The sequence below is a fragment of the Pelodiscus sinensis genome, chromosome 2, assembly GCF_049634645.1.
Source record: "Pelodiscus sinensis isolate JC-2024 chromosome 2, ASM4963464v1, whole genome shotgun sequence".
In the NCBI taxonomy this organism is placed as follows: Eukaryota; Metazoa; Chordata; order Testudines; family Trionychidae; genus Pelodiscus; species Pelodiscus sinensis.
In genome coordinates, this window is record NC_134712.1 from 150,234,611 (window position 1) to 150,261,204 (window position 26,594).

Below are 26,594 nucleotides of genomic sequence, written 5' to 3' on the forward strand. Positions count from 1 at the left end.
AGCAACTTCCTCATTTCTGTGTAGTTCCCCTTTCCGAAATTCAGTGCCACTGGGATGTCAAACTGGATGACATTATGGTCACCACTTCCAAGCAGTCGGTTTCTATTGAGCTCTCGGATCAGATCCTGTGCTCCACTTGGGACCAAGTCAAGAATTGCCTCTCCCCTTGTGGATTCCGGAACCAGGTAGCCCAAGGATCAATCTTTTTAAGGTATGAAGAAATGTTCTCTGTGCATCCCGTCCTGAGGTGAGGTGTAGCCAGTCAATATGGGGATAGCGGGGCATTTCAACTATTATTACTGAGGTTTTTATGGTGATAGCCTCGCTAATCTCCCTTAGCGTTTCGTAGTCACTGTCGCTGTCCTTGTCAGGTGGAGGATAATAGTTCCCTAGGGCTATCCTCCTCTTCTTCTTGGAGCAGGAGATGGCTACCCACAAATATTGCGTGGCATATTTAGGTTCATTTAAGGTGTTTACTTGACTCGATTCTGCATTTTCTTTCACGGATAGTGCCGCTCCCCCACCAGCACGACCTGTTGTGTCCTTCGCATCCCTGCCCGGGGTATGGCTGTGTCCCATTGATCGTCCTCATTCCACCAAGTTTCCGTGGTGCCTATTGTATCGCTATCCTTCTTTGATACGAGGCAGTCTGGTTCACCCGCTGAATATTTAGACGTCTAGCGTTTGTGTAGAAGCACTTGAAAAGTGTCCCTCCTGATCTGTCTGCCACTTGCAGAGGTGTTAGCCCCTGTTTTGTTTCTCATCTGCTCTTACCCATACCCTCTCATCTTCCATCCTGTCTTTCTTACTAGACCGTAGAGACTCTGCATGAATAGAGCCTCCCCTAAGAGATGTCTGTGTAGGATCCAAGTGCTCCTCCGCACCCGTGGGCTTTCCCTTAGCCCTTAGGATGTACGGTTGGTGTATTGTGGGAGAAGAGGAAGAAAAGCATCCATTACAGCATGTCCCTGGAGAGGGATTGTTCATTGGGGAAGGAGAGGATTTGAGCCCAGGATTTGGAGTTTTAGTCCTTTAGCCCTGCCTACCATTGAGCATGGCCCTTCTGCTTGATCAGTGATTTGCAGATAGTTATGTATAAGATGTGTGCTGGGTATCAAAAGTAAAGGAGCATTTCATAACTTTAGTAGATTTTTCATGCAAATATATGTAACTCAACAATATTAAATTAAATATTCATTTGATATCTCTCCTCCCTTAGCATGCAAGAAGTATTGTGCACAAATGAAATTACGTAATGTGTGCTATTCATTTTACACTGCTTTGTCAGCAGTGTATGTCCTGTAACAATGTTAAGCTTGGATGAATCCTGTTTTATAAATCTGATTTATTTCTTGGAAGGAAAAGGAAGAAAACATCCTTTTTTGTGAACTCTCTAATTTATCCATCCTCATCAGGAACATGGTAGACTACAGGAGTAATCTGTAAGCCTTTAAATATTTCTAACAGTTTTGAGTTGAGTAAGAAAATGTTGAGTTTCTTTAATCTTTGATTTTTACTACAAGGCATACTTGCTCTTTGGGTAAAGATCCTCCACCTAGTGTTCAAGTAAATAAAAGCCTATTGTACACTAATGAAACATCGTAATTGATGCTTTAAAACTTAGATCTAGAAACTCAAAGCTACACTTCCCACAGTAACTATAATACAATATAAGTAAGTAATGATTAATAGGGCACAGTTACTGTTCTGGAAGCTTAACTTTAAATCTCATAACTTTAAATCTCATCCCCCAATCACAAAATACATGTCTCAAACAGCACATTACAGATGACCATTTCTGTTTCATTTTAAGAAAAACAGATTACACATTCAAAATAAGTGCATTGAGTTTATTTCCATGAGAGAGGCTCCACAACGAAGAAAAACAAGAGATCACAAAAGCTAAATACTGTAACAAATAGGGCTGGTTTAGATTTTATTTTGGCATTAGTTTTGTATCGTCGCTTCAAATGTTTTGAGAGGCACGGAAGAGAACCAGTGTGCACTTTGCTCAATGGCCAGCATATCCCTATTATATCAGTGACAAATGCCATCATTAATATGACAGTAGCTTTCTCAATGAGAATACTTATGTTTACATATATCATTAAGATCTGGCAGACATACATTATTACATGATTTACATAGCTAACCATTATTAGTAGGAACGAATAGCAGGTGGAACTGTTGCGCAGTCTTCTTCATTTAAAGTTTTGTCAATTACAGGTCTGTATTTTAAAGTAACCTAAAGATACAAAAGACAGTATTAACTAAAGCAAACAAGAGCAAGAAATCACAAATTATGTCATAGAAAATACTGGCAACTACTGCTCCATCACAATATTCAGAATTAGAAAATTGACAAAAAAAAACTTGCAAAAAGCAACATTAAGTCAAAAGCATCTCAAATGGGAAAAAAACCCACCTCTTTCCAGATCTAAGTAAGATTTATTTCTAAGTTCCTTCTTGCTTCCCTACCAGTAACATCTTGGAGCATTTGAAGGCACAGTCTGTATTCAAGGGAATAAAATGCCTCATGTCACTCAACAAATCACCCTTCTGGTACTTAAGGAGGTTAATCACCTGGAAGGGGAGGTGATCCTGAGTACTTCGTATTAGAGCTGTACTGTAGATCACCTTGCAGGGGGAGTGTGCATATAGGGAGGGGGTTGTAAGAGCAGAGATTTTTAAAGCTGTAAATTATTTATACTAAGCATCACCACACACATCTGTGTAATAAGAATTATGAACTAGCCTGTTGTAAGATGAAAAACTATTCCAGTTCCCAGCCAAGTACAAAATCAATTTTCTACAAAGCAATTCAGGAATGGCTCTCATCTTGCACATTTAGTTCTTATACTCCTAAATTATACTACTGTACAGTAGACTTCCACTAATCTGGCACCTTTGGGACCCAGGTGGTGCTGTATTACCAGATATGTCCGAGTACCTGGAGGTACTATAAAGGAGCATACTCCCAACCCAATCCCCCTTCTCTCACCTCCCCTCCCCTCCCCTCTACCAGAGCCAAACTCCTCCCCTCCCTGCTGTAACCCAGTCTCTCTTCTGCCCCAACCTTATGTCTGGGTTCCAAGGCAGCTCCCTATGCTCAGCAGCCAACTGCTAGCAAGTGCAGGCTGGACGCTGTGTGCACTGGGGACTGTGAGCGGAATGGCGCATGATGGGAGTGTGCATGCGGTTTATAGTGGCCCGGCCATGAGAGCGGCTGACTGAAGCACTTCCGCGTTCCAGTTACTGCCCGACTATTAGGAGTACCAAACAACTGGACACCAGACTATTGGAGTTTTACTGTATTTAACTAAATGAGGTACTTCATAAAGAAATTTCAACTAACTTCCATTACATTAATGCAATTTCCACTTGAAAAACAGGATGGGACAAAAGCCCCCCCAACCCCAGAATCAACATACCTTCCCAGTCTTGGCATCCATAAAAGAAAGGGTGTGTTTTCTCCAATGCTCTTCAAAGGGTCTTTTCTGTTGCCCTTGTATTGGCTTGGAAAAGTCATATTCATCTACCCTTACCTAAGCAGTAAAAAGAAAGTATTATGCAGTAGATCACAAACTGCATTTTCCAAATGAATTTAACTACCAACAAGATTAGGTCACTTCTAATTATACTGCTGTTAATACCAGATTAAGTTTTGTTCTACATTTTATGTTAATTCCTGTTTTTATTTCAAAATTAGTGCAGAATTTCAGCAAGTTAAGTAGGATTGTAACTGTGTGGAAATTTTAGAGTGCATTATCTTTATATAATGCGTACACTGTTTTCAATCTTTTTATTGCTATCCAGTGACCATATCATAGCTATTCTTTTTATCAATATTTTAAAAGTAAGATTCAATGGGACTGATTAGAAGCTGTGTTTATTGCATCAATACCCAGCTGATTCTGGTTACTGAGATACTGATCAATGGGTGTGAAAGGGTCATTTAGATTTACTTAAACCATTGAGGCCACAAATCAGTTTACAAGCTTGAAGTCAATATCAGGAACACTTTTTCAAGCATCTTAAATCAATTTTAGAGTTTTAGGAATAAGCAATGCAAACTGAAACCTCACCCTTCTCCCAACCTCAAGTATATGTGATTTAAAACCAAGATATGTTTGCCAAGAAAAGTTGTCCCATATGTATGAAAACCCTATTTATGAAACATGTTTAAAGTACACAAGCACCTTGTAGTCCTCTCTGGCATGAGCACCACGAGATTCTTTGCGAGCCTCAGCACCATAAATAGTTTGCATAGCACAAATCATCAAATTTTGCAGTTCCAAGGTCTCCACTAAGTCAGTATTCCACACCATACCTAGCAAGACATTACACTACATTGAAGTATGTTTAGCAACAAGTGTAAGTACTTCTCATCAATCTCTTTTGTTTGCTGGTACTGTACTTAGAAGACAGTACTGTAGTCACAACACGTTTTCCTACGCAAAAAGTGCATCTCCATCATAGCATGCAGACATCTCTCGCCAGTCTTGCATCTTTCATAAGCTGACAATCAATTTTCCCTCTTTTCCATCCATGTGCAGAATAAACTGTGTGCGCACTGAGGCATATGCAAGTGTGCGCCCCTAGCAGAAAGAGAAAACCAAGCTTTCTGCTGATCACTGGCTGTTGCTGGAATCTCTCCTAAGCAGCCACACAAGTGCACGGTTTACAGGCAACATGTCTGATAATACTGATTAACTGTGCAAAAGTAGCATATTTTGGTTTCGAGGCATGTGCCTGCCACTACTAGAGACAATTGTGAAATCAAACTTAATTATCAGAGTCAAAAATAATTATTAAAGACTAAATGTGCCCAAAATGAGATTGAATCTTGCATGTAATGCATCAAAACACAATTTTGTCCTCATACTCAAGCAGCGTTTGTTTCAGCTTACAAAACTTGGCTCCAAATTTAAATGAGGTCACTTAAAAAAAAATCTTTGGAGCTAGCTGGGCAAAAAAGCTTTTCCAGCAGAATTTTACTGGTATCCAGTGGATACAGGCTACGTTTTTAAGAAACTGTATAATCCAATTGCAGGGATCACCAATACGCTGATATCATGTCATTCATCCATAAGATCTTAAATTGTATGACAGGCTTTTCCTCAACTTGGTGTCTAACAATCACTACAGCCTGTAACACAGCCTCTTTTAGAATGTTCAGTTCAAAGCCCATCTCTACAAGTAGCTACAAAAAGAAAAGTTGCGGAAAGGAAAAAAATAATTTACCGATTATTTAAGAAACTCTTGAGTTGTATCCTATTTTTAAAGGAAAAGGTGTACACCCTCCTTAGAGAGCTTAGTAAAGCTGGATTTGTGTATCTTTTTTCCCCAAATAAACATATACCAGAACATTGTTAAGAATAGATTAACCTTTACACATTATACTATTTTCAGGATTTGTTTATAATAAATTAAGACTAATATCCTTCTGCATATTTGAGGTGAACACACACACAAGTTTTCTGGGAAGGAATAATATTTTCCTTATATTGAAAAGTGTTAGGTTTTTTTCTAGTTTGTGTAAGTTAACTAACATTTACACATGTCTGATTTTTTCTAATCTACATTTGCATTCTATAAAACATTCAAACAGAACCTCTTTAAAATGTTTCCATGCAAATTCACAAATGTCAAGACAACTACAACAATAGTTTTGAAACTGCAGCTCAAGTCAGTTGATTTTTATATTAACTCTTCATTGTAACTGAAAATACCTTTGAAATGTAGAGGTCAACACACGTACACCCACAGGTAACAAAATGAACACACAAGCTACTGTAGAACTGTACCTCTGTCAAATGTCTTCAGGTCATCCAAATCACGATAAATGTGGCCAAGTTTCTCACAGCCTTCCTGTAGTACAGAACCTGTTCGGAACACTGCAGCATGGCTTTGCATTGTCTACAAGACACCAAAATGTTTTAAAAAATAGTATACTTCCAAAACCTGTAAGAAGTTTCAAGGAAGGCATTAGAATGTCTTTTGTAATCTCAGTTTCTACAGAATTAAGCTTTCTTTTATAATTTCCCGTCATTGTGGTTGCAAACCCATTCTGTATGTGAAATAATGCAACGATTCCATCCTGAATAGGAAATCTGAAAAAGTTCTAAGGGCCAAACAATCCCCCACATATTTATGCAGGGATCGTCGAATTGAGGACATAAATGCGTGGTTGCGCAGGTGGTGTCGCAGAGAGGGATTTGGTTTCTTCGATCATGGGACTCTGTTCCGGGCACAAGGATTGCTAGGAAGAGATGGGATCCATCTAACCAAGAGAGGAAGGAGCATCTTCACGGGCAGGCTTACAATCCTAGTGACGAAGGCTTTAAACTAGGTTCGTCGGGGGACGGTGACCAAAACCCTGAGGGGAATGGGAAAGTCGGATACGGGGAAGAAATGCAGAGAGGAACTAGCAAGAAAGGAGGACCCCTGTTTCAAATGGAGAAGATAGGGTGATCAACTGGTTACCTGAGGTTTTTGTACACTAATGTGAGAAGTCTGGGCAACAAACAGGAGGAACTGGCCCAGTCCAAGAAATATGATTTAATTGGGATAACAGAGACTTGGTGGAATGACTCGCATGACTGGAGCACTGTCATGGAAGGGTATAGACTGTTCAGGAAGAACAGGCAGGGGAGAAAAGGAGGGAGGAGTTGCACTATATGTAAGAGAGCACTACGATTGCTCTGAACTCCAGTATAAAGAGGGAAAAAAACCTGTTGAGAGTCTATGGGTTAAGTTTAAAGGCACAAACAACAGCAGTGATGTTGTGGTTGGTGTCTGCTACAGGCCACTGAATCAGGTAGATGAAGCTTTCTTTGGACAACCAAGAGAAGCTTCCAGATCGCAGGCCCTGGTTCTCGTGGGGGACTTTAATCACCCTGACATCTGTTGGGAAACCAATATGGCAGTACACAGGCAATCCAGGAAGTTTTTGGACAATGTTGGGGATAACTTCTTGACAAGTGCTGAAGGATACAACAGGGGCCGTGCGCAGCTTGACCTTCTGCTCACAAACAGGGAGGAACTAATAGGGGAAGTGTGGAGGTGGGTGACAACCTGGGAAGCAGTGATCATGAGATGGTAGATTTCAGGATCCTGACCAAAGGAAGAAAAGAGTAGTAAAATATACACCTTGGACTTCAAAAAAGCAGACTTTGACTCTCTCAGAGATCTGATGGGCAGAATCCCCTGGAATGCTAACATGAAGGGGAAAGGAGTCCAGGACAGCTGGCAGTATTTTAAAGAAGCCTTATTGAAGGCACAGAAAGAAACCATCCTGACGCGTAGCAAGAGAGGCAAACATGGTAGGAGACCGGATTGGCTTACGGGGGAAATCCTTGGTGAACTTAAGCACAAAAAGGAAGCTTACAAAAAGTGGAAACTTGGACAAATGACCAGAGAGGGGTTTAAATGTATAGCTCGAGGATGCCGGGGGTTATCAGGAAGGCGACAATGGAATTACGACTGGCTAAGGATGTGAAGGATAACAAGAAAGGTTTCTACAGGCATGTTAACAAGAAGGTGGTGATCAGAGAGGGTGTGCAGCCCCTACTAGATGAAGGAGGTAACCTAGTGAAAGATGACGTGGGGAAAGCTGAAGTACTCAATGCTTTCTTTGCTTCCGTATTCACGGACAAGGTGGGCTCCCAGACTACTACGCTAAGTGACGCAAGATAGGATGAAGATGGACAGCCCTTGGTAGGTAAAGAACAGGTTAGGAACTATTTAAAAAAGCTAAACGTACACAAATCCATGGGTCTGGACTTAATGCATCCGAGAGTACTGAGGGAGTTGGCAAATGTCATTGAGGAGCCTTTGGCCATTATCTTTGAAAAGTTGTGGAGATCAGGAGAAATCCCGTATGATTGGAAAAGGGCAAATGTAGTGCCCATCTTCAGAAAGGGGAAGAAGGACGATCCAGGAAACTATAGCCCGGTCAGTCTTACCTCGGTTCCTGGAAAAATCATGGAAGGGATCCTTAAGGAATCCATTTTGAGGCACTTAAAAGAGAGGAAAGTGAATAGGAATAGTCAGCATGGATTCACAAAGGGCAAGTCGTGCCTGACTCATCTGATTAGGTTCTATGATGAGGTAACTGGCTCTGTGGGCCTGGGAAAGTCAGTGGATGTGATATACCTTGATTTTAGCAAGGCTTTTGATATGGTCTCCCACAATATTCTTGCCAGCAAGTTAAGGGAATGTGGTTTGGATAAATAGACGGTAAGATGGATAGAAAGATGGCTAGAAGGCCAGGCCCAGCGGGTAGTGATCAAGGGTTCGATGTCAGGATGGCGGTCGGTTTCTAGCGGAGTGCCCCAAGGTTCGGTTCTAGGACCGGTTTTGTTCAATATCTTTATTAATGACCTGGATGAGGGGATGGATTGCACCCTCAGCAAGTTTGCGGATGACACTAAGCTAGGGGGAGAGGTAGATATGCTTGAGGGCAGAGATAGGGTCCAGAGTGACTTAGACAAATTGGAGGATTGGGCCACAAGAAATCTCATGAGGTTCAACAAGGACAAGGGCAGAGTCCTGCACTTGGGACGGAAGAATCCCAAGCATAGTTACAAGCTGGGATCCAACCAGTTAAGTAGTAGTTCTGCAGAAAAGGACCCGGGGGTTACAGTGGATGAGAAGCTGGATATGAGTCAACAGTGTGCCCTTGTAGCCAAGAAGGCTAATGGCATATTAGGTTGCATTAAGAGGAGCATTGCCAGCAGATCCAGAGATGTCATTATTCCCCTTTATTCGGCTCTGGTGAGGCCACATCTGGAGTAGTGTGTCCAGTTCTGGGCCCCCCACTACAAAAAGGATGTGGACACACTGGAGAGGGTCCAGCGGAGGGCAACCAAAATGATTAGGGGGCTGGAGCATATGACTTATGAGGAGAGGCTGAGGGAGTTGGGTCTGTTTAGTCTGCAGAAGCGAAGAGTGAGGGGGGATTTGATAGCCTTCAACTTCCTGAAGGGAGGTTCCAAAGAGGATGGAGAGAGGCTGTTCTCAGTAGTGACAGATGGCAGAACAAGGAGCAATGGTTTCAAGTCGAGGTGGAAGAGGTCCAGGTTGGATATTAGGAAAAACTATTTCATTAGGAGGGTAGTGAAGCACTGGAATGGGTTACCTAGGGAAGTAGTGGAGTCTCCATCCCTAGAGGTGTTTAAGTCTCGGCTTGACAAAGCCCTGGCTGGGTTGATTTAGTTGGGATTGGTCCTGCCTAGAGCAGGGGGCTGGACTTGATGACCTTCTGAGGTCTCTTCCAGCTCTATGATTCTATGAGTAGGGCCTGGACCAGTAGGAAAGTAGAACCACACAGCACCACTCTACTCCCAGCTCTGCTCCAAACCTTTCCGAAGCCTCTGCCCCCAACTGAAGTCTGGCTCCAGACCTGGCCCTCAGCCCCCTTATCCATGTCTGCATTTTCCCCTGGTCTCATGTCTCTATTCTCAGTTCTGGGAAGAAAAGGGAGGGGGGCACAAGCCCGAAAAGCTTGGGGGACTACTGTCCTAAAATGTAAAAGCTACCAGGATTCCACAATGTAATAGGGAAGACTATAAAGGAGTTTAACTAGGAAGAGCAGAACTGAATGACAGAAAACTCCAATTATTCTAAGATTGTGGGTAGGGTTTGGGTAAAGTACCAACACTTTATACACAAAACTGGATCCCTGAACAGCATATACTGATTCTAGGTGCAAAAGTCACCTGTTTTGCTATAACCCCTGACTGGAATCAAATAAAGCTTGATGCATTTGCAATCTCCAATTATTAATTTGTGATGTTCAGAATTTTCAAGAGGTCCTGACTAAATCAATGAAAGTTTCTGAATCACAGTGAACTCAACTTACAAAAAGAACTGTTGTATTTCGAGTATAAGTCAATTCTGTGCTGAGTGAGGTTCAGAAGCACTTTAAAATGACTCATTAAAGTTATGACTATAGCCTAAATTATTTCTAAAAGGGCTTAAACTCACTTGGCCCACATTTTTGTTTGTAACTGGATACCCTCTCTCTACAAGTTCAACATGGAATGATCTCTAGGCTGTTAGTTAAGGTGGATTAAAGTTCTTGGAAGTTTAGCTTCATGTTGTGTTCAGCATCAATTTTCTAGATTTTGCTATAATTAATAAGAAAATTAAATGAAGGCATTGCATGAAATTAAAGGGGGTATTCAACACAGGTAAGAAGGATTTTTTTTTTTTAATACAACATATAATTATATTGTGGAACTCACTATTACAGCACATTGTAATAGTGAGCAAAATTCCGAAAGGGAAAGGACATATGTATTGATAACAAGAATATCCACTTATAAAAACATTTGGAAGAGATTAAATCTTACGCTTCAGGTTTTAATCCAATCTTTAGTAGAGATCATGGCAAGGCCTAATGTAGGTAGAAATTACATCACATGTTTACTGCAAGGTTCTTGTATCTTCCTCTAAATGATAAAATATGGTTGGAAGTGAATACAGGACTAAATGGACCACAAGTCACATCTAGTATTAGCTCCCGTGTTCCTAAAACTGTTGAAGTGGCTGTCTTACTACATTTCACTTCATGCATGAAGTGTAGTTATAGCCATGTTAGCCTCAGGATACTAGAGAGATGAGGTTGGCAATGCAATATTTTTCTTGGTCTAATCAAAGATATTACCTCATTCACCTTGTTTATATTTCACTTTTACAGCTAGGTGTTTCCTTCAGGAAGTAATCTTGGCTACCAATCAGATCCATATATAATGATTTGCAAACTAATCACTTAAGTCTTGTCTAAACACTTATAAAAACATAGTTATAGATTTGGCTTCTGGAAAACAGATTAAAGGCCACATTTTCACTTGCCGTGCTAGAGACCGATAATCTGGCATATGGTTTAGCAAGCCTAGTTAAAACCCATAAATCAAATGCTGAGGGCAGCTCCAGTCAGCAATGCCCTCAGTCCCAGTCATGAGAAGGGAAGCTGATGGGAACATTTACTCCTGTCGTCTTCCTTCTGTGAAGATGGCACCAAGCACATCTTAAGGTAAGCCAACTCCAGCTATGTATTTTACATAGCTGGAATTGTGTACCTTAACCCAACCCTCCTCTCTAGTCCTTATATATGCACAACATCTCAGAATTTGTGCGCGCTATGATTTATCAGATGCTGAGCTTAAAGCATAGACCAAAGAGCAAGAACAGAGCATTTTCATTGGTGAGTATGAAAATATTTCATTGGGAAAGGTGCATCTGATCAGATCAGACAAAAAGTAGATCAAAAGAGGATGACTGTTTCAAATAGACAGGAATAGAATTCCCTATAATCTGAGCCCTTGGACAGCTGCCCAAGTCAGATTAAAATGCCGCTCAGTTCATTAGTAGAGCGCCCACAGCTCTGATTCTATTGAAGGTGCACATCTGCTCATGCCTCAATGCACATTTTTTTTCCATCTAGGTATAGAGTAAATTGAGGGAACATTGGAGATTTCAAGTGGCATTTCTTTTTCCTAATTTAAAGGACAAGGGTGATCTTTTGGGCAGGTGATTCAAGCAGAAAGATCTTTGTGTAGAAAAAAGGCTGATATTGATAAACTTCAGTTTTCCAAAGCCTGAGCTTCATTTTACTAAATATCAACTTAGCTTTCATAAATATCCACAGTATATCTTAAATATCAACCTCAACTCAAGATATTATGCTCCAGTCACTGGTACTGAGGTCCTTACCTTCTGCATATTAAGTCTCAATTCTGATGTTCTTATGTTTCCATTGGCAAATCGTAGTTTGTCAAGATTTGCAACAGATTCTTCTCCAGCATTTGGTTTAATTGAGGGAACTGATTCTCCTATGAAGGGTAAATATCTTCATTTTTCTTATTCAATTATTTCAATAAGATCAAGATTTAACGATCCTCAGGCTTTCACAATCTTACAAAGCAATAATTATTTTAAGTGTTTTTTCTTCATTTTAATACATCAAAGTAAAAGTCTATGAATAAACAATAGAACCTGGAAAGTGATAAAATACACTTTTATGAAGCAAGACACATGTACTTTTTCTTGTATTATGTGGGATGCTTATATGAAAACATGAGTTCAGGATTCATCAATTCTCTGTGTTTATTCTCCACCGGAACTTGTTAGAAGCATGTTTAGTGGCTAGAGAGAGTATAAAATGAGATCACCCATGTTCCATTCCTGTCTGCCACTAACTTCATGTGACTTCAGTCAAGTTACAGCCTAACAGTACTATGCTTCAGTTTCCTCATCCGGAAAGTGCAGCTACTACTTACCTGCTTCATGGGGATGGGTATATTCAGTTCATTTATGTTTACAGAGAACTCTGGGATTAAAGGAACCAGAGTGCAATATATTAACTATGCTGTCGAACATACATTTTTGTATGTTTTGCATCACAGGCGGGCGGTAAGTCAGGATGCATAGTTGAACCAAAACATTTCAGAACAGACTTTCCACACTACCATTAAGTATGCAGTGTTTTACAGCTTGAAAATGGTTTAAATGTTAGTGTTAATTCTACTGTAATTCTGAAAATATATTTAACTTAAATAAAAGTGTAAATAGAATGTTAAGATAGTTAAGCTCAGAAGTAAGACAACAGTAAAAATTCCAGCCTTTACTCACACTATCCTTGATAACACTTCACACTGTGTCAAAGAAGACCTCATCAATACAGCCGCTCCCCGAGTTACGAACAAGTTATGGACCAACACTTGGTCCGTAACTCGAAGTGTTCGTAACTCGGATCCCATAGAGTTACATAGAGACCGCACAGTTCGTAAGTGCGGATTGCTGTTCATAACTCGGATCCGCATTTACGACTACTTTGGTCATAAGTGGAGGTGGTCGTAACTCAGGAAGTGGCTGTAACCAAAGAGGAAACCAAGTTTTATCAATACTATGGAAGTATGCTATCCTATGCCAAATATCTATCCATTTACATTCTGTATTAGGTCCCAAGGGGGATCTACAGTTGATAATCCCAGAGTGTAGAACAGGCCTGGGCAAAGTACGGCCCGCGGGCTGCATCCGGCCCACCAAGCTACTGGATCCGGCCCACAGAGACAGGACCTCCTGCTTGCCCCGCGTGCCATGCAGAAAATTAGTTGCCGGGCTCTGTTTCTGTTTTGAAACTGGAGAGCAGCGGAGCAGTTTTAGGATCTGCCCCGCCCCCAGCACATTCCCATTGGCCGGTTTCTAGCAGAAATCAGCCAATGCAACTTGCTTGTTAGAATAACAGGCAGCTAAGAAGAACCATGCCCCCTCTCCTGGGCTCAGACAGTCATGAAGCACATGGCCAGTCAAGCAGGCTGGGAAACATTTTAAGCTCTGTAGGCAGGCAGGCAGGCAGGCTAGTTTGGCAGCTAACAAGTAAGTCTCTTGGCCACAGCCTGCTTCTGGCACCCCAGCCCTTTCCTGCCCCAACTCTCTGCCCCCCCCCCAACATACCCAAACCCTCTGTCCCCCTCTCACACCCATACCCCCTCCCAGACCTGGCACCCCAATCTCCTACCACCCTAGGTCACATCCCAAACCCCTGCATTCCAGTCTCCTGCCCTAGATCACAACTGCCTGCTTCATCCCAATTCCCTCCCAGACTCCAGTCTCCCTCCTGCACCCCAGTCCCTTACCCAAAGCTCCCTTTTGCACCCAACCTCCATTCCAAAACCCATGTCTCCATGAATATCATGGAAGAGTGCAATCCTTGACCACTTTCCAAAATCTTGGAGTGGCCCCCCATCAAAAGTTATTGGCCACCGCTGCTGTAGAAGTTAATGTAGGCTACAGGACACACACAAGCATATTTGGGCACAAACTGATCTGTAGCACTTAAATGATGGGTGTAGACTCAAACTCATACTGAGGGAACAAGAGTGGTACAGCCCAACTGAAGTGGTAAATAAGGATGGAGTATCACATCTACTCCAGAGAAAATGCAGTGATTATCTTTGTTGACAAGAAAGATGTGGGGAAAAGATCTCAAGCCTATACCTAGTAGACAGACTCACAGTTCTCAGAGAAATATGTATATTTGTACTGAAGAATTATCAATGGGGAGGATGAGTGGCAAGAGTTAAGGTCAGCGCTGGTCATGGGAACAGGAATCTCTGATTTAATTTAGATATAAGAGATCTGTTTTTTGGTTGAAAATGTAAAGTGTTCTATTATGATTTAAGTTATCTCAACCTTAATGCTTAGAGTTTCATGACTATATATTGTTCCCAATTTCAGAAAGGCATAGGAAGTGAGCCTATCATACAATATTTAAATCCCATTTCTTCTCCCTGGCTAATATTAATAAAGCCTCTCTAATAAAAGAGTTAATCCAACTAAGATTCCTAGTTTGAGAGTACATTCCTTCTATATCTTGGCCCACATACCTAGTGGGACAGGGCTAAAGAGAGGTAAGTGGATGTTGCTTTAGATACAGATTTTATTTATACATGTAAACTAACCAGAAATGAGGGGCATTATGCTAACCTTTTTAAATAAACTAAAATAAAGTGTTCTTCTGATCCATAAAAATCAGAAGTTATTAAAATCAAAACCCACGGTAACCGTTTTAGAATGAGCTCATGTTTTTATATAAAAGTAGAACAACAGAAGTTACAGTGGAAAGATCTAAGTATTAAGTCATTCTGTAAACTGCTTTCTAAAGTATCAGATATGTTGCCATCTGACATGCACCTAAAGGAATTAATTTTATGTTAACATTTTAAAATGTAACATGTTATACATGCAAGGCTGCAGCAAATGTCATCATCTCAGACTTGTTTCAAGTAAGAACAAATAGTATAAGGTGAGTTTGCACTGTATCTTCCATCTTAAAATGTAGTACACTCCAAGACCTTGTTTCTTAAAACTCATGATAGCATCAGTAGTATTAAATTGTTCTGGTATGGAAGAAAATCCTCTCAATCACATCGTCCAATTGCTTTGTCAGAATTATATTGCCCTACAATTAGATACAATATAGGGACGTATGAGACTAGCCGACTATCCGATAAGCAGAAGTTTGTGTGACGAGTCACTTTCCACCCCCCCACTTTGCTGCCGGGGAGGGAGGAGAGAAGCCGGAGCTGGTGTGGGGGAGATCCGGCTTAAAAGCCAGTTCCCTCCAGCACCATCTCTGCGGAGGGCAGGGTAGGTAGAGTCACAGCAGGGAATGGCATGAGTGGGGACTGAAGCAGTCTCTGCTCACACTGCTTCTGCTGCAATTCTGCTATTGAAATGTACAAGAGCCCCATTTCTAAAGGAAGCCCTGAATTCCCTGCACGGCTTCCACTTTTGAACTGTAGCAAGAGTTCAGAAGGACTCTTGCTACAGTTCAAAGGCGGAGGCGCTCTTGTAGAGCAATTGAATAGTTGATGGAAATCCCGTCAACAATTTGATTAGTTTATTCATCTAAATTTAACATCCCTAATGCAGTATGGTGAATTCTTGACGTTAGTAACACTGCACATTATGTACAGCAACAATAGAAAATTGCAATAGCTTTATATTTTCAATAGTCTAGCTATTAACCCTATAATTACTTGCTAAGATGTAAAGATATAAAGTAATAGAATGCCTTTTAGAGGATGGGAATTGATAACAATTTGTTCTGACAATATTTAAGGAGTTAAACTTGAACAGTCTTACCAGGCTTGCATAATTCTGCAATAGTAAGGGCACAAGCACGACCAAAGACCACCAAGTCCAAGAGAGAGTTTGCTCCAAGTCGATTAGCACCATGAACAGATGCAGAAGCTGCTTCACCACAAGCATACAAGCCTGGAACAACTTGATCTTTGCCATTCACATGTGTAATTACCTGTAATTTCAAAAGAAATTCACTCAACATGTTTGCAAAACCATCTGTAAAATAAAGATCACTAGCAGATGAGGCCCGTTTTTGTCTGGGCAAAATCTTATTGCCTAAATTAACATAGGAAATTTCAAGAAATTAAATATACGTAATAGAAAATTTTATTCATGTACTTGCAAGAGGTAAAAGAGTTTTGAAATCCTGCAAAATTCAACTTCAAAGATTCATTTTATTGATTTACCATATATAGTAAATTTGAAATCAGAAACCTGTAAAGCTTTCATTACTCTTTCTGTAATTAATTTGAATTATTTTGTGATTTGCAACAGTAAAACTTTTCTTTGCACTAAAATTACAGTAGAATAGGTGACTCAATGTTAATTTTGTTAAATATTTTGATGAACTCCACTCATAATAGCCAGGACTTTTTTCTGATGGAAAACAAAATAATTATTTAAATCTTTCACTCAGCATATTCTGGTGTAAAAAGTAGTGCATTCAGCAAATTTAAGTGGCAGGATTTTATGAAAAATTTGGTATCTTAGGAAAGCATGAAGTATGACTATTTGGCACTAATAAATCCAGAAACTCACTCTTCAAAATATGTAACAGATTTGTAGTACAGCATCAAAGTTTCATTGTATTTGAATATCAGTTATTTATCTTGAAAGCACAAAGTCAGTTCAAATAGTAAGCAACCAATTTAAAGGTGGGAAAGGGAACACCATGAAAATAATTTATTAACTGAAAAATTGCATAAAAGAATGTGATATTAATTATCAGGGCTTGACAAACGGGGCGAAATCTACTAGCCAGCTCCGTGCTGCGGATGCGCAAGACCCGCATTGTGCATGCGCACGCCGCTGGTGAACGGGGTGACCGGATGAAATCTACTCACCATGGGCGGGTAGAAACAGTGATTTGTCGAGCCTTGTTAATTATGATGTTTTACCGGCATCAATGTGAGACAAAGCAGCATGGCTCACCAAAATATTTTTGTAGTAAAATTCAGAGCAGAGTGGGAAGAAAATTGGACTCTATAATGCCAGACCATGTTGACAAGGCAGAATTTTATATTTATTTTAAAAACTGATCTAAATAAACTAATCCAAGAAATCAGACTGGTAAATTCTCAGATTCGCTCAGCCTGACACAGGGACTGGTTGCCATTAAAATTGGTATTTACACAGCAGTGAACTTAAGTTACCAATTTTAGTGCAGAGAATGCAGTAATGGAGCTAATAATCCATATCACCTAAACCTTTAATGATTTATAGTTCAAGCCCATCTATACAGCCATTTTTAACTATACAGTATTACCCTCGTCTGAATAAACTTTCACATGGACAGTTTAAAGAACGCCTGTATACTTAATGCATATTGAAAAGACTACATTTCATATTTTGCATATTGTCTCTGGAGTTCCATCCCTATGCAAACATCCCAAGAATGCTGTGACAACTTGTTTACAAGACAAAGTTATAACTTTTTCAAGTTATCGTAATATTATATCATTTAACATACTTGTACATATAAATTTAGTAGCAAGCTCACTTCAGACTAATTTTATAAGGAACCCAATATTTCATTTCTACTAGAGAAAACAAGATTTCACGATACTGATCTATGATAGTTACCTGCCCTTTGTAGTTAGTAGGAATACCTCCCATATTGTAATGCACAGTAGGAAGAACAGGAATAGGTTCTTTTGTGACATCCACACCAGCAAATATCATAGCTGTTTCTGAAATTCCAGGGAGGCGCATTGCTAGCTGTTGTGGTGGTAAATGGTGCAACTGCAAATATACATGATCTTTCTCAGGGCCACAACCCCTAATGTGAAAGGAAATAGGAGTGAAAGGTTGGAATACTGCTCTCCACAGAATTTCCCCTATATAAAAGCACTCATTTCTAAAGTATCTTGACCATATTATCTAGACACTATATATAAAGACTTCAATTTTATCCAGTCATCTGCATGGTAACATGAACCACAAAAAACACCAGAAAAACAGAATTTAAGTCATTTTATTTCTGCTTTGAATAATCATTTGGGAGTTCAAAACAGATATTCACAACCAAATGTGTGTGTGTGTGTGTGCGCGCGCACGCGCTTACAGATGCATCCTATTTAGAAAACTGATGCATCTGGAAGCACAGAAGAGCATCAATAACTGACCTCCTTCCCCAACCTTAGTACACGTAAAATGTTCCCCATTCTACTGTCTTTCCTACCATAATTATGAAATTCCTGTATTTTAAATGAATTTCTAAAACAACTTTAATATGAAGTCTCCTAGTGTCCTGCAAAGATGTTGATGTTACAGCAATTTACAATTTGTAGATTACAGTTATCAGACCATTTAGAAATTATCTAGTGAATCATCAGGTGAATGTTAAGAACATCTGTGGTATCTTTTGACTTCAGAAAAATATCAAACAGGTATGGGCCAGATTTTCAAGAGCACAGCAGCTCTTGCTGTCTCCAATGAGAGCTGATGCGTTCTGAGTGTTTTTGAAAATCTGGCTTAAAGCTTTAATTTTACTAAAACAAAAAAGACTAGAGAACTTTTCTGATTACCCTTTTAAAAGGGATCAAGATTTTTGCCTAAAATATATGTAAAATCTTCAGCCTTCTACCAGTTTAACATGGCTGCTCGAGATGATCAAAAATCTTCCATGAACTATTGCAACTCCCTATCTGCTTTTACCAAATACAAAAACTTATGTCACTGAAAAATTAAACAAACCTTCCTTCGCGGATTTCAATCGTCATAGAACGAGACACAACATCTCTGGAAGCAAGGTCCTTTGCAACAGGCGCATATCTCTCCATAAATCTTTCACCTTCACTGTTAATAAGAATACCTCCTTCACCACGACAACCTTCTGTAATAAGACAGCCAGCACCATAGATGCCTGCAAAGCAAGAAGCAGCAATGTTATGAAATACTTACAAGATAATTTTGTAATCAAGTTATTGTAAAAACAAAAGTATTTAATTTAAAAGATACGGAGGATTCCATAAGACAAAAGTGACACAGATCTCTGGCAAAAGGTCCCCTGTTCTTTGCAAACTGCTCTCACTTCAGACCGACAAAAATATCTTATAGGATGTTTATCTATAAAACAGTAAAATGTAAGGGTACGTCTAGACTACATGGCTCCGTCGACAAAACCATGTAAACTAGTTTACCCGGCATAGTCAATGAAGCAGGGATTTAAGTAATCCTCGCTTCATTAAAATAAAAATGGCCACTGCGCTGTGCCAACGATCAGGTGATCTGGCACAGCGCAGCAGCGTTTCACGAGGCATACTAGAGCAGTCAACAATGGCTTCCCTTGTCGACCATGCCGCATCTAGACTACCGCGCTGTGCCGGATGAGCTGATCGTCAGCACAGCATGGTGGCCATTTTTATTTTAATGAAGCTGGGATTATTTCAATCCCCACTTCATTGACTATGCTGGGTAAACTAGTTTACATGGCTCCGTCCACAGAGGCATGTAGTCTAGATGTACCCTAAGGTATCTACAGAAATGTTTGACTTGTTAAGACTCAATACTTGTGAGATGTATACAAAAGTAATATTTACTGAAAATGTATTTATTCTGAAAGTATGCTTTATGGACTTGGAGTAAAAATTAGTCATGGGGTATTGTGTCTTAGTGATGACCTGTTCAAGCAAGGTAAATACAGGGCTGACATAGCCTAGAGAAGAATGCTTATGTGTTTGAAAGGCTGAAGGTGTCAGAAACCTGACACCCAGCACAATAAAAGACAGTCCCTTTTCCCAGAAGCGGGGAATAATAAGGTCACTCACAGTACTGGCTACCACGAGAACTGTTACACCTCTGAATATTAGAAAGTTAATATTTTAAATTGCTTTCTATTATATTCCACCCTTGGACTGATTTTATGACAGTCTGCAATTCCACATAATTGCTGCTCTACTCCTTACAGCTAAAAGGAAGGAGGAGGAGTGCAACAGATATGCTTCTGTGGCTCCCTGGATCACCCAGGGAGTAAAGACTTAGCTCAGTATTATCTTCTCTTCCCTCAAATTTAGCAAGACCCTCTTCATTCCTCTGGGTGATCCTGGGAAGTGACAGTGTTGACTGATTTACAAAATTTAAAGGAATACTGGTTTTGGTAATTCAAAAGCTTAATTAACATTCTTTGACCAAAAAAAATATTAATGTTATACATGTGTATATATATTATATGTACCACCACACAATGAAATAGTCAGAAAATTGTAGTTATAACACCTTTGACAGTTAAGAAATTCAAAGATCAAGTAACCATATCTCATTCACTTTTCAATGTGGACCATTAGCCTTCATTACCCCTACGTTAAATACAGGTTCTTTACTACAAATAACAAGGATAATCCGAAAGACACACTGTACTTCACTTTAACACCAACACCTAGTTTCTTAGCTTCCATAAACATTTTTATAATTACAATATAAGAAGCAGTCCAACAGATTTCCACCTACCCTAAAAATGAACAATTGCTGGAAGACGTCATGATATTTCAATACATCTTCCCCTTCCCACTCTCACTACAATTCAGATATCTAGCCAATTTACTTGGTAATTATGTCCCCACACCTTCTGAAATCACACAAACTGCACAACAATAAACTTATGACAGGCCTGGCAGGATGCAATTTAAATTGATAGTTGTCCATAAAGGTGGGCTTCTCCTAATAGAAATTAATGGAAAATAAATAGATGACAGTCTCAAACACATCCTCCCTCTCACATAGCACCCACAGGAATTCATGTTGTAGGCCCTGCAATCATATAGGCAATTTTTACAGTCCTGATGTTATGATTCCACTTGCTAACTGCTAGGAGCACAGAGGCTGCTTTCAGACAGAATCCACTAAGCAGCTGGGTTGGACTTCCCTATGGCTGTGGGTTAGTCATCATGGCCCTCACCAACTGCTTCTGCTCTCTCTGCCATCACCAGAGTTTTCTCCATACCTTGCACCTGCAAGGATCCAGTCAGTGTTTTCTCTAAGCTGCCTGGCAGCAGAGCTTCACAGGTGATTAATTAGTCAGTCAGCTCCATGCAAGGAGCCCTGGGAAGCTGTGCCACCACACAGCTTAGAGCAGCAGTTTCCAACCTTTTTAAGCCCAAGATCACTTTTTGAATGTAAATGCAACCCAGGATATAGCTCAAACCCAAATACCCTTGCTCTTCCTCCTTCATGCCTCTCCTCTCCGAGGTCCTGCCCCTGCTCACTCCATCCTCCCTCCCTTTCACCAGGTAGGGGCAGATGGGTTTGGGCACAGGCTCTGGTCTTGGACTAAGGGATTTGGAGCGTCAGGGGCTTTGAGCGGAGCCTTGACCACAGAGTTGGGGGTGCAGGAAAGGGTTCAGGTTACAGAATGTGTAAGAGTTTGAGTCCAGGGGGCTCAGGACTAGGACAGGAGTTTAGGGTGCAGAAGGGGGTTCATACCTCTTGTGGCTCCTGGGTGGTGGTGCAGTGGGGCTAAGGTAGGCTCACCCCTGCCCTGCCCCACTCTCAAAAGCAGCTAGCAAACTCCCTACAGCCCAAGCCCTATTGTGCCCCCCATCCGTTCTGTGGGGATAGAATACATGGTGGGAAGGGGCACCCTGACATCAGTGCCCCTCCTCTGCACTACAAGCAGGAGGCTCTGGGTGGGAGGGCGGAGGGGAGAGCTCCAAGGGCAGAGGGCAGGAGCAGCATGGCAGTGGGGGGAGTGCAGCTCAAGTGCTGTGCTTGATAGCCTCTTAGCCAGCCAGTCACGATCACCTGTCAGAGGCTCTAAGATCTATCAGTAGAGCTCAATCTACTGGTTGGTGACCATGGGCTTAGAGGGAACACTGGTCAAAGCCTGCTCACTCACTGGAGGGCACTGGGACTGTCAAAGGAAGAACCTTTCAGCAGCTGTGTGGCCTTCTCTACAACTGGGGGTTCATCACTCTCCTTAACATCCCTGGCCAAGGATCTCTCTTCCCCAGACCAGGACCAGAGTCTCCTACAACTTCTGTCTGGGTGCGTCTAACCCCTTGGCCATGGAGAGAGCCCCCTGCAGCCCTGCTCTAATCCCAAAATTCCCTTTAATTTCCCACAACTGTGAAAATAATGTATATTAATACTTAAAACTTCCTCCAGAATACTTGATGAATGAAATGGACGTAACATGGAAAATACAAAGGCAAACGTGCAGGGGCCTGAACTATGAAAACCCTGACTTCAGTTATTAGGATGTCTTTAAAGTTCAAAAATACAGTATTGATTAATTTGTTTCTTAATTCTGGGAAGCATTAGTGTCAAGAAATCAGTTGATAATTCCTAAAGAAATAAGATGAAAGTGTACAATCTAAAATTTAAAACATGAAAGGAAGAATTCATTTGTTATTTTAAAGAAAGACTCAAATGGAGGCAATAAATTACAATTCTGAAAGGTGAATATAAATTGATGTATAAAATTATTACTAGGGGGCTGCGCCCCATGCTCACCAATCCCCCTTCTTGTGGGGGTTAGGCAAACCCAACTCTCCCCACAGCCACCGGGGAGGTTGGGCTGTGGCTCCGCCAACCCAGGCCCCTTCTCTTCTCCCTTCCCTCTGATGGTCCAGGCCCCTGCCCCCCGCGAGCCTGGACCCCTTTTCCATCCCTCTCCCCTCCCCCCCCCCGCCAAGCTAGCCTGGGCCCTTTCTCCCTCCCCCCACTCCCCAGCCAGCCCAGGCCCCTTCTCTCCCCCATGCCTCCCCCCCACCTCGCCTCTCCCAGCTGCGGTGTGTGCCAGGCTCAGGTCTAACCCTGGTGGCCAGGGAGGCACAGGTAGTGCTGTGCACACACAGTGCTTTGGGGCACTGCAGCCAGCTGAAGTGGGAAAAGCAGCAGCGTGAGGGCCACTGTCCCGACCTCTTCCCCATGAAGTCCTGCCTGTGCTGCTCACTGCCCTATCCCTACCCACAGAGCCCAGGGTTGCCATCCACCCACCGAGAGCAGAAGGGAAAGAGCCTACAGGCCAGTGTGATGGCTCCCCGGATGGCTCGGGTGCTTTGTCAGCTGCGGCAAGTGCAGCTGCTGGAGAGGGGGTCAGTCTCCATGGGGGTAGATGGATTCCAGGAAGTCGGGCACCACGCTCCAGCTCCCCAAGAGCCTGGTGGCAGAGGAGCCTTACTCTTAGTACTTGTCACCAGGCTGCTGTCCCAAGCACTGCACAAACACTCCCACCCCGGTCTATCACAGCTGCAATGTGGGGTCTGCCAGCCACTGTGCCATGTTTCTTGACACTGAAAAACCTATGGGGTGGGATAGAGGAAGGTGAGTAGGTGCTTGGTTTAAAGAAACAATTGCAAGTGGTGAGAGGAAGCAGCGAGGTCAAGCTTCAGCTGGGGGGAAGGAGGAGGCAGGATGCAGAGTGACGTGATAACATCACCCTGTTGTCCCGCAGGAAAAAACTTTACTATATAGAGAGAGATTTGTTACAGTATTTGAAGCCCAAAATTAACGGAATGCAAGTACCAAAAGTACGTAAGTACATTTCTATGCAATTGTAAAAGTTTCTCCCACTTTACTTCATAAGACTCCTGAATTGAGGGATCTATATTTCTCCTACCACAATTGCAGATATCAAAAACATCTAAACAATTTCAATGAATGGAAATTCTTTGCTCCATTTAGTTGCTTACAATGTTAACTTTTGCATGAGAATCTGTAGCCTGAAAAGAGGTGGTAAGGGTAAGTGGTAAAGCTTTTAAGCTGTTTAACACACCACAGATCTTAATAATGTAAAACTGTGAGGCTTAATATTTCAGAGATGTTCTTTCTGAATATTTTAAGTTCCTGGAAAACAAAGGTTGCCTTCCTAGACTTGTAATCAAGTGGTTCTCAACCAGGGACAAACATACCCTAGGGGAGAACATAGGGACCTTCCTGGGTACTGTACATCAACTCATCTAAATTTTTCTCTAGATTTAACAATCATCTACACAAAAAGCACTATCAAAGATAGAACTAACTAAAATTTCATACAATTATCTATTCATACTTCTCTATATACTGAAAAGTACAATATTTATATTCCAATAGCTTTATATGGTAAAAGTCAGAAAGTATACAATTTGAGTAATAGTGTGCAGTGACACTTATATTTTTACATCTGATTTTGTAAACTAATTGTTTTCAAGTGAAATGTAACGTGGGTGTATGCACACCAAATCAGACTCCTGAAAGGGATACAGTAGTCTGGAAAGGTTGAGAGCCAATGTTATATTGTACCTGTAGGATGGAACTGTACAAATTCTAGGTCCTGGCAAGGAAGGCCAGCTCGTGTGACCAGAGCTGTGCCATCACCTGTGCTGGTATGAGCAGATGTGCAACTGAAGAAGGTGCGGCCATATCCACTAGAGAAAACATTTCAAAAATTAAAATTTGTCTGCAATAGTTTCCTTAAGAAATCAGTAGAGAAGCAGTCAGATATCATTAGAATATTCAGCTTATTCACTGCACTTTGTGCAATGCAGATTTATAATTCAACTAAAGCAGAGGATAATTTCAACACAGCATTCAGTCAGCCACTGTAATCATTTATCACACAATTAAGATATTCACACATTTAAAATTGAATCAACGGTGAACAAAACTGATAGATTATCTGCTATGTAACTTGACCACAGAGAGCATCATCTAGCGCAGGGTTTCCCAAACTATGGGTCGCCTTTACATTTCAAAAGGGTCCCCAGGTGGCTCTTAAGGAACCATTCACACATTTTTTGAATTGCCCTGTGCCACCAAATCTTCCTGAATTGTCAAAATGGGTGCCCATCTGGAAAAGGTTGGGAACTGCTGATCTAGCTCAATTAGTATCTGAGAAATAACTTGAGACCAGCAGGTGGCAGAGCAATAGCACTACCCTTTCTTCACAATTTCTAACCAGAGTTCTTTTCATAAACTGTCAATAGAATCCACTGGACACGGGTGGAGGGAATCGGGGTACAGGAAAGGATGCAGAAATTTGAGTTGTGAGCTAGGGCAGGAGGGGACTGATCTGGGGCAGGGGACTGGGGCGCCAGATCTGGGAGGTAATATGGATATAGGAGGGGGGCAGAGGGTTGGGGAAGGGAGGGATTGGGGTGCCAGAGGTAGGCTCTGTCAGGAGACTTACCAGCCAGCAGCAGTTCCCGAATCATCCTCCCTGCCTGCTCCGCCCCTGCACAGGCCGCAGCCATGTGCTCTGGAGCACCTTGTGCTTCATGGCTGCCTACTATTTAAATGGGCAGCTCCCATTGGCCAGTTTCTGGCTAGAAACCAGTCAATGGCATTGTGCTGGGGGTAGAAGCAACTCCTGAAGCTTCTCCCCTCCCCTCCGGACTCACAGTTTTTAAAGAAAAACTGCCCCACAGCTGCATTTCTGAGCGGTTTGTGTGGGTGAGGCGAGGCAAGCAGGAAGCCTGCCTGGCACTCCTCGCAGCGTTCATGGGCCGGAGCCAGTGGCTTGGCGAAACGGATCCAGCCCATGGGCCATATTCTGCCCAGGCCTGCAGTAGGCCCTACATATATGTTTTCCTGCCATAGCCAGTTTACATCTAGCATTTTAAGTAAAAGAAGAAAGTACAATGTAACTAAAATATTTAAAGATTATCCTTCACTTCACAGACTACATTAACTGCCTCCACAGACTCTAGCTTCATAACTTAAAGCCTTTTAAATTACTCAACCTTAAAATTCAAACTTCAATCAATGCAGTATATTAAAGCATGGAACTAAAACTAATTAGAGTAATTAAATTGCATGTATTCTGTTTTTTTACCCAAAAGATAAAAAGTGATTTAACTAGAGCAGGGTTTCCCAACCTATGGGTCGGGACCCAAATATGGGTCGCCATTACATTTCAAAAGGATCGCCAAGTGTCTCCCCCAGGTAGTTCTGCCCTCCCTACTCACCCCGTTTTTGAATTGCCTTGGGTCACCAAGTCTTCCTGAATTGTCAAAATGGGTCCCCATCTAGAAAAGGTTGGGAACCACTGAACTACAGGCAGTATTATTCTCATTTAACAGATAGGGAAATGAAGAAATATGAAGTAATACGTATTGTGCTAGGTCACAGTGTTCCAATAGCATAATTTGAACTCGAACCCTTGCCTACAACCGTATTTTTCTCCTCTAGCTTCTAGATTATGCTACCTCACATTATAAAACATTTTTCCATTACATTACCCAGTGGCAATAACAGTGTTCTTTGCTCTTAAACGATGTATCGATCCATCTTCTATGCAAAGTGCAATGACCCCACAACATTCACCATTTTCCATCAGGCGATCCAAGGCAAAATACTCAACAAAGTAGCTGGTATCATATCGTAGAGACTAGAAAAGAAAACATTTGTAACAGTTAAGGAATGTGCAAAAGTTAAAGCCACCCCACTTTTTCAATGTCTCATTAAAGGGCTTAGTTAACATAAGAATAAAATCAGACTCCGTTTTCATGGAAACTATTTTCCAGATAAGCCTGTATGCAGAAAGTCTGCGGCTCTTTTAGGATGATTGTATTCTAGAATATAAAAAACTTTTAGATTGAAGAGGTCACATTTAATTACCAAACCATTTAAAGGAATACAGTCTCACATCAAACTTGTCTGAAAATGTTTAACCTATCAACATGAAGTTAGGTGAGAAAAAAAAATACATTTTTCATTCTACTTTGTGTGTTTGACAATACCTAGTATATGGTGAATCTCTCTTTTTAGGTGATCTGTTTCTATCCCATACACTACTAGCA

The 26,594-nt window shown here is 41.3% G+C and overlaps 1 protein-coding gene across 1 annotated transcript; it reads right to left on the minus strand.

Moving 5' to 3' along the window:
* Positions 1-1,836: 1,836 nt before the first annotated feature.
* On the minus strand, positions 1,837-26,194 carry LOC142827239 (succinate dehydrogenase [ubiquinone] flavoprotein subunit, mitochondrial-like). The gene is made up of 10 exons (XM_075921631.1): positions 26,034-26,194; positions 24,097-24,221; positions 18,574-18,742; positions 17,461-17,656; positions 15,658-15,829; positions 11,722-11,840; positions 5,808-5,919; positions 4,200-4,330; positions 3,432-3,545; positions 1,837-2,245 (listed from the first exon to the last, which is right to left on the minus strand). Exons 1-10 carry the CDS (start codon positions 26,126-26,128, stop codon positions 2,159-2,161), a joined length of 1,320 nt encoding a protein of 439 aa, XP_075777746.1. The 5' UTR covers positions 26,129-26,194; the 3' UTR covers positions 1,837-2,158.
* Between the last annotated feature and the right edge of the window lie 400 nt (positions 26,195-26,594).

What these genes read in the sequence shown, in the direction of transcription:
- LOC142827239 (XM_075921631.1), bottom strand. Translation starts at nt 26,128, where the DNA reads ATGGAAAATGGTGAATGTTGTGGGGTCATTGCACTTTGCATAGAAGAT. An exon ending in TGAGACTTAATATGCAGAAG is followed by an intron (nt 5,920 to 11,721) that starts GTAAGGACCTCA and finishes GGTGTCTTGTAG; the next exon opens with ACAATGCAAAGCCATGCTGC. An exon ending in ATGCCAGAGAGGACTACAAG is followed by an intron (nt 3,546 to 4,199) that starts GTGCTTGTGTAC and finishes TTTACTGCTTAG; the next exon opens with GTAAGGGTAGATGAATATGA.